This window comes from Lycium ferocissimum, chromosome 12, assembly GCF_029784015.1.
Source record: "Lycium ferocissimum isolate CSIRO_LF1 chromosome 12, AGI_CSIRO_Lferr_CH_V1, whole genome shotgun sequence".
Lineage (NCBI taxonomy): Eukaryota > Viridiplantae > Streptophyta > Magnoliopsida > Solanales > Solanaceae > Lycium > Lycium ferocissimum.
In genome coordinates this window covers 61,213,913-61,225,390 of record NC_081353.1, presented here as the reverse complement: position 1 = coordinate 61,225,390, position 11,478 = coordinate 61,213,913, and the positions used below count along the sequence as shown (strand labels likewise).

Sequence of the window (11,478 nt, the reverse complement as noted above, 5' to 3'; positions counted from 1 at the left end):
AACTCCTCATATACAAGGAGATATGCCTCCAACAATATGGGCTAAAATCTGGTCCGAGATTTTTACTGAAGTTGTTCCGATTCATTTTGTTTAGATTCGTTTAACTTCTAATCCTCTTCCAACCCTCATGTAACCTCTTATACATACATATACATACTCATATACATCCATAACAATCCATACACGCGACTCGAAGGGTTCGGAGAATCACGGTAACCTCAAACATAACTAGAGAACTCACAAAGCTTCGACGAAACTCCAATCGCAAAAGTACATTCATATCTTTTTTCCATCTTCTATATCATTACTAATAATCTCAAATACTTTAAAAGGGCACTCACATTACCTTATATACATACTCATAATACGATTTCAAATCCTTTAGGTTGCCATGTCACCTCGGGATACTTAAGGCAATATATATATATATATATATATATATATATATATATATATATATATATATATATATATATATATATATATATATATATATATATATATATATATATATATATATATATAACGATATTCTTGCTAACTAGATTAAATTTCCTTGAACTTTCTTAACTCGTTCATTCTTGTCTTAAGTCAAGTAGCACGGACTCTTACGGGGTGTAACACCGCCATACCAATGCAATGCATATGTCACCATGCTAACTCAAAGAGCAACTCTGGAGCAAGTGGAGTGCCACAACACTGTCGGCTAAGCTGATATCCTACTGAATGAGTCGTCAACCTGTATATCAAGACCTGCGGGCATGAAACGCAGCGGGCCCAGAAAGGGACGTCAGTACGGACAATGTACTGAGTATGTAAGGCACGAAAAACAACATAATATAGAGACATGAGAGTAACATGAAACATGAGGGAGAATAAACTTGTACATCTGACATGCTTCTGAGTACTAATGATATGCATAAATACCGTGCATCTGAACTGCCTCTGAGGGCTAATGATATGCGTAAATACTGTGCATGCATGCATGAGGTCATACATATATATATGCATATATAACGCCTGTCAAGCCTCTTTAGGCATCCCATCATATCATATCGTATCGGCCACTGTGGTTGTCATCATTATCATTTCATCATTGTATCATCATATGATCGACCGATCGAGTGATAGTGTGTATATAACGCCGTCACCTTCCCCGTACTCCCTCTCCCTTCCCACACACACATATATATATATACATATATATACATATATATATATATATATATATATATATATATATATATATATATATATATATATATATATATATATATATATATATATATGTGCAATGCAATGCATGAACGTGATAGAAGTGCCAGTGACTCTAGAGACCATACTAGATATAAGAGAGACTTTCGAAAAATATCATTAAGGAACATGAAACAAATGGATCATTCCTAACTCTAAGAGTAGAGTCATTATGGATCAACGTTACGTATTTGTTTGGTTCACGAGGATCATGCCAAAAAGAAAGAAAGGGATAGCCTTACATACCTCGTCGTCTCCTTACTACTCCTCGCCTATCCTCCTGAGTTTGCAAATCTACATTCAAGATGATTCACACTAAGTTTAAGTCGTTGAAACGCTTATAAGATCAAACTAGACTATTAGGTGAGCTAACAAAATTTGGGCAGCATCTCCCCTATATCACTTACTTCTACCAAATTCCAAAATAACTCCCAAACAACAGTAGCAACATCAACAATACCATAGCCAAGAGATTTATATTCTAATTGGACTTAAATCAATCCAAAACTTCTTTTCATAATCAATCCATAACAACAACTTCAACACAATCCCTTATACACTTGCTTAGAACACTTCCTCATCATCATTATTACCCCTCATAAGAAGATTATACTCATAACATACTAATAACTATAGCTCAAGTTAATTTACAACTCAAAATATCATCAAATTCATATTTAAACTTTTCTTCCAATTTCTTCTCCCCAAATCTTAACGTAATTACCAAATAAACTCATAAACATGGAACTAAGATGAAATCTTACCTCAAAATTCAAGAACACTTCAATTCTAAGGTTACCCCACCTTAAAAAATACTCACTCAAGCATCTTCAAGAAGAGGAGACAAGTGTAGACGTCACTTGGAAACCCTAACCACTTTAATCTTTGATTTAGGCTTGGAAATATGTTGGAATATGTTTGGAGAGGTTTCTAGAGCTTTCTAGGACTTGGGGTTATGTTAAAATGAAATAGAATGAAGAGGGGGATGAAGAGGGGATCATAATTATATAATTCTGGCAATCCACCGCCTCAAATTATACGGCTACAATTACTCGACATAATTCAAATTACTGTCTGTAATTTGAATTGTAAAATTTTATACAGATCGCAACTTTCACTGTATTTCTCGGATTTGCTCTCTGTAAATTACATTGCAAAGATAACTTCCTGAACTTTAATTTTCATAGGTTATGCATTCCATAACTCCTCATATTCTAGGAGATATACGTCCCTCAAGTTGGACCAAAAATCTTGTTCTGCCAATTTTTTTCTAAGTTTCGACAAACTTAATTTCTTCAATTCGCTTGATCTCAGAACCTTTAAATACTTGTTTAACACTTGTTAAAAGTATTCCTTAACCTTATACGGGTATCATAACCTCTCTGGACTTACGTTAGTTTGCTCATGACACAAATGATACAAAAATTTACGAGGTGTAACACTGTTGTACCCTGTATTTTTTTAATTGTATTTTCGAATTCGGAGTGTAGTTTTAACAAGTGGCCAATAATCCATCCAATACGTCGGAATACAAAATATGTCATTGTTTTCTGCGTTTTTATTTTTTGTAAGTGCGTGGATTTGGATTTTGTTTTGGATATAGATGCTTGAGGGAATCTGTTTTTGTGTTTCGATTGTATTGTCTTATTCAAAATAATAATTTAGATGTGTTTGGACAAGAAAAAAAATCCAAATAGAAAAACCTTATTAGGCAAATTGAGCCGAATTTGACATTTCCCTGGAAAGCCTTGTGCACTGACTTGATAATGATAACATTTTTTGAACTTGGAATTTATTGACAATTTGATATGAAGGCAACAGTCCTACTTGACTTTTCCCTCTATATTTGTCATGACCCATTTTAGGATCGTGCGAGCACCTACCATTACCACCTCAGTAGGCGAACCCTTAACCCAAAACAAAATCATTGCAAGTAAAGAGACGATATTCATTATCCTTCAAGATATATTGTAATCAAAAGCAGAAGTCAAACCAATATATATAAATAAAATAGTGGTAGTATTTACAACAATTTAATAAATACACTGACTCCTTTTTCCATGACCTGGTCTAGACTAGTACAAGAGCGGCAAAGATTTAAACACTAAATACAACAATAAATCTAAAAACTCAACCTCCATCTCGGAATGAGAATGATGGAGACCTTCAAGATAGGCACCGTGCATCTTCCGAAAAACTCTAATCAATCAAAAACCTGAAAAACTCTAAACACCAAAATGGATGTAGAAAGAGTAGTATTCGTACACGCTAGTACTGGTAAGCATCATAGGCTGACAATGGTTAGAAATACATAACGGTAATAGAATCTACAAATGAGCATCGTAGACAAAACTAAGTCAAAAGCACACATCACCTACCACTCACCTCAACAAATAGAAGGTTCTTATTAGCATTAACTCATCCTTAGGGATTCTTTTACTTACTACATTAACACTCACTTATAGATCATATAATATACAATAGACAACGATGCTCAAGAATCACTAGTCAACTATCACTACATAATTCGCTCGCGTTTTAAGGAAAATTCCCTCATCATTCTAATGTTCATTACTCATCTAACCTAGAAAATCATACACTTTATATTAAGGTCACCTAGCACCACGCTTCCCAATCCAGGATCACAGCCTATGATTATAGCAACTAATCCCAACTAGGGCTTAATTTGATTCAGTACATCACAATTATATCACCACAAGTCATCACTTATGTTATAGCATCTAAACCCAATTGTGCCAAGTCTCAGTATATCCAATTTGAATCCGTATACCTCAACTATGTCACAAGACTAACACAAGAATATCACAAGAAGCTAAGGTACAATGCAATGCAATAATGTATGAAATAGGGATACAATGCATATGCACTGATACACATGTATTTCGATGATGGAACATCACATTTCGGCAGCACAACCCATGGGGGACCCGCGAAGTCCATATACCAATCCTCATGATTCCGACAAAGACTTCGACAATCGCTACCAGCACTCATACCTCGATTTCAGGATAAACATCGAACATCGGTCCTCATGTCACTCCATCCAACTGAGCCCAGCTCATAATCGTGTTTCCTTGTATGTCATTAATGTATCAACAGTATATTATGAAGGATGAGAATGCGTGCAATCTATGAGTTCAATGTCAATAATCAAATCAATCTCAACAGTGCCACACATGGGCACACCAACAATATCAATAAAAGGCTACACAATAAGCCACAGTAGTATCACAATCCTCATCTCAAAACAACAACAAGTAAGGTGCTACAGTATCATCATCAAGGTATATCACTAGTCACCAATATCTACTATCTCCACGTGGCAACGAGCCAACAACAAATAGAACAAGATAAGTCACAACACAATAGGGTGGAGCCCCAGACCACAAAACAAGGCCCAACCTAAGGCAATATCTAACCCAACTTCATACCCGAAGGTTTACATGCATTCTCCGACAATATAGCCAAAAACATGCCTCGCTACTTGAGTCTCACCATAGGATAATCATGAACCCACGCTATACTAGTGTTACATAATATCTGCTACCTCTTATACATTATCAATCTAAGTATCCATCCCAATCTCCGAGATCCTATACATGCATTCTCTGTTTCATCTAACACTCATCTATGAAAGTCTAACCGGAGTCTACCAAGAGAAGGAAGCTGTAACCTACCTCGAGGCCAAACAGGAGCGCGAACATCCACTTGGATTCCATCTTCCATCTTTGTAGAAAACTTTTAGATCCGAGAGGTCTAGGAACGATGGATACATTCAAGTAGGTGACAATTAAGGGATCCGGGGTCATAGGGGTAAAATCATCATTTATATAGTAATCAATTAAGGGATCCAGGGTCATAGGGGTAAAATCATCATTTATATAGTAATCAATCTAGATTCTTGATTTATAGCTATTTCACCTCTTTATGGAGAACAAGCTTTATCTAAGTCAAACTTACCTCACTAATTCACACAAGTCATTATTAGCCTCTAACAAATTAACCATTTAGGAAATAGAATGATTTAGGCTTAGAACTTGCTATTTAGTCTAGGTTTGCAATAAAAGAGCTATCTTGGAGTTACTAATTGTTCTAGGTTAATCATTACCACATTTACCCAAAGGTCTCATAAGATTTTAGAAAGAACCCTCATTTAATAATCTACCATAATCATAATTGGTGCAAGAAGGAAGAGAAAATTAAAGGAGGATGAAATGAGGGGCTTAAAGAGTTTACCTTCCCAACATTTAAGTCTCTAGGCCTGGAATTTTCTCTTAGTGGCGGATGCAGATTTAGGAAAATGAATATTAGGTCAATTCAACAAGTGGGCTTTAAATAGGGATATAACTGCCGTCAACCGCTCCGGCGGTCTAGCGGTCATTGCGGCGGCACCTTTTCAGCGACAACCTCACCGCTGGGGTGGTCTTTTAGGAATTACACAGCTTTGCTTCGTCTAAGCACACTACTGCTGTTGCGCAAGCGCTGTGGTGGCGGGAATGTCGCTATAGCGGTATATATGGGCCCAGAGGCCCAAATCCATTATCTTACACATAATTCGCACGATTGGTCCGATCAAACTAGCGATTTTTAAGAGCTCAACGAACTGAAGGTGTTTTAAGGGGTCAAGGTCGCGAATTTCCAGGAAGTCAAAGTAACGATGAAATGGGTCGTTGCATCAAATACCAATTAAACAACCATTCATCCCCGAATGGCATGGGGAGGGGGGCGGGGCAAAGGCGCACGGGAAGGTAAGTACATGAAATGGACTTAGCAGTCGAACTTGCAAAAGTCAAAGTATTCATAAATTGTGTATATAATAAAGAAATATGTATTGCAACATATGAAATTAGGTCGGTGAAATAGATATAAAAACCCTCGATTGATTTAGACAGCTTATCTTGCAGAAATTCGTGCCAGCCATAAAATGAGGAGTATTTATTTAAATCAGCTCGAATAATAAAAGGCGCAAAAGAAGTAACACTCAATAATTTGTAAAAAATTACGTTATCGCTCCCGTCTGGACTTTATCAGTAAGGTTCATCATAAGCAAAATTAACTCTGGCAGCTTATAATTTGAGGTGGCTCAGCTAATATTTCATGAGGAAATTTGAAAGGGTAATAACTCAAGGAATCGAGTTTTGTGATAGAAATCAAACGTCGACAAAAAATAGATATATGAGGGACACAAGGGCAAGGGCATTGAACTCGGGTTTATTAGTTGTCAATTGCAAACCAAATTCTCGTTGCAAACAAATAGGGACTGTTGGATCATATGTGTCTCATGGAGTAACCTTTAAAACTGAATGAGCAATAAGTGAAATATCATGTAGTCCACCGCTCTTGGCCCACCTGGGGCTACATGGGCGGGGTATAAGGCTTGGGGTACCTTGAGATGAATAATATAATATGATAACAACATTCTGGTCAGAGCCGCTACCACTGTTTGAAGTGGGCTGGAGCAGTGTCGCTAGGGTGTCAAAGGGGCCGCAACGGCAGAAACGAAGATTTAGGAAGAGACCGCTTCAATGGTCTAAGAACCCGCTGCGGTGGTTGCGCAGAAGCGGCAATGAACCGCTACAGCGGTCATCGCTGAATCAGAATATAAAAAGGGCACTTTTCCTCTTCACTTCTCACTCCCACTACTAAAAATTCGAAAACCTCTCCAAATTCCCTCTTCACTTCAACTTCCCACTCCGTAAAGCACAAATAAAACCCTTCCATTACTCCCACACTTCATCATATACCACAAAACTAAACCCATAACTCACAAATTTCTACCAAAAAGGAAGAAAAGGAATCTCACAGGTAACACACAATAGGAGCAAATCTCATTTAGAATTCAAACAACAGGTAAGAAATCGTTCCCTTCAACTTGTAGATAGATAGTAGAACTAGAAGTTCGAATAAATATGATTTGAAAGACCTTATTTTTTTTTTTTTTGGTTAAATTGTGCTCTAACAAGCTATGCCTATTAGAACTTTTTATTAATAATTGCAGAATTTAAAAAAGCAGTCTATTACAGCTTGTCTATAATATGAGCTAGCTAGAAGTAAAAAAAAAATAAAGAACTGTCCTATACGACCAGTTCTATCCTATGTGACTAAGCTAGAATGCCTTTTGAAATCCTGATATGTCAGCTTTGATGATTGCTCCAATCTGTGAAACCACCAAATGAATATCCATACATGTAGCATCATTGTTGAATGTCAATCTGCTGGATCCTCCTTGTTCTAATCCTCAGTTGAGGAATTTGTGCTTTGTCCATGTTGAATAATCTTCTACCTTCTGCTGGCATGATTTTAAAGTCATGAAGTTTAATCCCTGAATGATCCAAAGCTTGATTTGCTAGGAAATCTGCCAACTTGTTGCCTTCCCTGAAAATATGAGTGATCTGTACCTTTACTATTTTCATGTCCTGTTTGATCTCTTCAACTTTATCTCTCAGTTCCCATAGAGTGATCCATGATCCTTGCAAGATGTTTTGTAGGACAAGTGAATCAGTCTCAAGTTGAATCTGTGGAATGTTGTGTTCTCTGCAGTATCTCAGTGCCTGTTTTATAGCCTCAGCTTCAGCCTTAATGTTTGTTGCTATTCCAATTTCCTGTGCTTCTGCATAAACCAAATCCCCACTACTATCTCTAATGCAAAATCCATATGAACTACTCCCTAGATTGCCTCTACATGTTCCATCTGTATTGCATTTTAATATACGTGTTGGTGGCATTCTCCACAGCACCTTAGCATAATAAACTTTTGGTTTATACTTGCTAAGTTCTTTGGTGCATGTTTTCCCATTCACTAGCTAAATTATGCATCCTTGGATATCTTTTCTTTGCAAGTTGATGTATGATTTGCTGTACTTGTTGTTTCAGCCTGTAGAATGTAACTGATCCTCCATGCTTGATTGATTTTCTTCTTTTCCATAATGACCACATGATCACCGTTGGTAAAGCTCTATAGACTATCTGCAGTTTTGGTCTAGTCTCAGCAGTCCACCATGCCAAGATCATCTGTTGTAGACCAACTCCATCTGTGAGGATACCTACACAAGAAGCAAAATACTTCCATAACTTGACAGCTATGGAAGAGGTTAGAAATAAATGGGCTACTGTTTCCTCCTTATGTTCCTCACAACACCAGTATCTTGATGAAATATTGATCATCATTCTTTTCAATATATCATCAGTAGAGATTCTCCCTTTCCACACCCTCCACATGAAGAAGCTTATCTTTATTGGTAACCCTTTCTCCCACATAATTCTATAGCTGGTTTGTTTACTCTCTTTGTGCCTTAAAAATTCCCGTGCAGATCTAACTGTAAATTTGCCACTTTTTTCTAACATCCAACATGGTTCATCATCTTCCTCTTCCTCTGGAACTTTGATATTGTCATTAATATGCTGAGCCAATTCCTGATCTAGAGTAGATGTTAACAGTTCCATGTTCCATTTACCTTCCTTCATAAACTGTTTGACCTCTATCTCTTCTTCCCTAGCAACATCAGGAATGATACAATATAGTGCACCAAGCCTTGTCCAATTCTCATACCAGAAGCTTAAAGTTCCATTTCTTATCTGCCAGAATATTTGTAGTTCAACAGCATCTCTTATGATCACCATCATTTTCCATGTATGGGAACCTCCTCTATCTACCGCCATAGTAGGATGCCATTTCTTACAATATTTGTTCAGCATCTAGCTACTCCATAAGCTTCTTCCGCAATAACTTAGCAAATAGTGCATTAGAAATATCTGTTAAGGATCTAAAACCAATCCCACCCTCATCCTTTGGTAGACATAGATTGGCCCATGCCACCCAGTGTTTGCTTTTTACCCCCACAGTATTGCTCCGTAAAAAAGTTTGCAAATATCTTGTGAAGCTGCCTTATTACCCCAGCAGGAGGATTCATAGCTGATAATAAATACACAGGCATGGTTTTTAATACATTATTTACCAACACATATCTGCCTCCAAAAGATAACAGTCTATTTTGCCAAGATAGAATCCTCTTCATCACCTTTTTTATCAGATCTTCATAATAAATTAGCTTTCTTCTCCCATAAAACACTGGACATCCTAAATATGTGAAAGGAAAAGATCCATTTCTCATTTTAGTATGTCTTTTGATCTTATTGTTGACCCTGGCAGATACCTTATGATGAGTATAGTAGCAGCTTTTATCAGTATTGACCAGCTGTCCTGATGCCTTCTCATACTTCCTCAGCCTCTTCATCATTTTCTTTAATGAGTATCCATCTCCAGAGCAGAATAAGGTTGTATCATCAGCATGTGATAGATGATTGATTTGAGGACTCCATTTTGGCGTTCTATAGCCTATAACCCTTGGCTTCTCATGCAGTTTATTCAGACTCCTTGTCATTACTTCTGCAGCTATAATGAATAAAGTAGGGGAAAGTGGATCACCTTGCTTTACCCCCTACTTGATCTAAAACAGCCATGACTTTGGCCATTGATCAATTTTGAGTAATTGTTTGACAGCAATCTCCAGACCAAATCTATGACAACCTCTCCAAAACCAAACTGTCTTAGAACTTTAGTTAAAAAGATCCAAGATAGTCTATCATATGCCTTTTCCATATCTAACTTAATCACCAGATTTGTAACTCAAAAGTTTGGTTTTTTTTGGGGGGGGGGAGGGGGAGTGGGTGTTTGGTTGATGAACTTCATGGGTGTTGATAAAATGGAATACTCCACTTGTCTAACGTTATAATAACCCTTACATTGAATATTGCGTAGTTAGTGCATAGATTTGAACCATGAAACTTGAGCATAGTAAAGAATTTTTGTTTTGGAAAAGGTTGTTGGCTTTCATCGAATTTGGGGTTGTTTATTGCTAGAAATTATTTTCCATAGGTTGTAAACATCATGCATGCTCTATGTTTGCTCGATTCGTACATAAATACAAGTTTTTGAGTCAAAATCGAAGTTGAAATTCTAAAAATTTTTGGGTTTTTGCAAAGAAGTCTGTTATGATGCTTAGGCGTGCGCAGAAGTGGTGTTGGGAGGGATTGGGTATGAATGCTACGGCGATCGTATTACTGTTGTTGCCTACAACTATCGAGTGACTTCTCGGCGACTCTCGCAACATCGGTGCATCGAAACTGCAGCTTAAATATTCTGATACACTAGTCGTTTTGCCGAGTTATTTCCATTGTAACGTACTAGAATTTATACTGAATTTGGGTGACATAAAATCTAACACGTTTCAATCTCTTTTGCAGGTAGGATGGCTCAAAATCAAGAAGAGGTGCCGCAAGATGAAGAGGTTCCCACATATGAGAAGCTTCCCACCCCTCAAAGAAAACGCTTACACTTGAGCCAGCTATCTATGCCCTTACTGTTGGAGTGAGGTTTCGATATGACCAATGTAGACGCGCGTGCTTCAGACTTTCGTGATAGATTGTTAAGAATCAAGTGGACTCGCTTGGTCAGGGATCCCGATGACTGTAATGAAACATGGGTGAGGGAGTTCTACGCGATGTTGCCTATGCTTGATTAGAATTCTCCCAAGCCAGAGATCATTATAAGAGTTGTTCTCGTGAAGGTGGGGTCAAGAGCAATTAACCGGGCATATAAACTAGATGATCATCCAGAGGAGCCTTTAGCAATCAAGGCAGCTGAGAAGGATTCGGTGTGGTTGGCTTCCAAGCTGGTGCATAAGGATGATGTACGGTGGGTTCCTTGGGTTCATGACAAGGTTGCGATCCAAAGCACCTTTTTCTTGCGGAAGCGAAGAGATGGCTAAATATCGTCTCCAGCCAGATCCGTCCTTTTGGGAATACCCATGATGTGACTTTCTCCTAAGATCTCGTGGTTTCTTGCGTCCTTGATGACATATCGGTGAATGTGGGCTCTCAGATAATTCAAGAGTAGAAGGAGTTTTTGAAGGTTGGTGCAGCGAGCTTGATGTTCCCCACGCTGATCACTTCCTTATGCGAGAGGGCCAAGGTTCCCATGAAGGGGATGATGACTAGGTCAGTTCAGATGCTCCATTTCATCTACTACGGGTAAAGGGTCGAGGTACCGCGGTCAACAGCAGAAAGAAAAGGAAGGTTGACGATGCAGGCGAGGGAGGGAGTGGAGCCGGGGCCGATGCTAAGTCTGGGGATGAGGCTGATCATGAGGCTGGGACTGAGGTCCCTCATATCTAAGGGATTTTTTAATCCATGGACTCGTGCTTC

General features: G+C 38.0%; 1 protein-coding gene across 1 annotated transcript; it reads right to left on the bottom strand.

Annotated features, from left to right (window-relative positions):
• Positions 1–9,056: 9,056 nt before the first annotated feature.
• On the bottom strand, positions 9,057–9,656 carry LOC132039501 (uncharacterized). The gene has a single exon (XM_059429971.1). It carries the CDS (start codon positions 9,654–9,656, stop codon positions 9,057–9,059), a length of 600 nt encoding a protein of 199 aa, XP_059285954.1.
• Positions 9,657–11,478: the final 1,822 nt, after the last annotated feature.

Coding starts and splice junctions, on each gene's coding strand:
- LOC132039501 (XM_059429971.1), bottom strand. CDS start 9,656: ATGACAAGGAGTCTGAATAAACTGCATGAGAAGCCAAGGGTTATAGGC.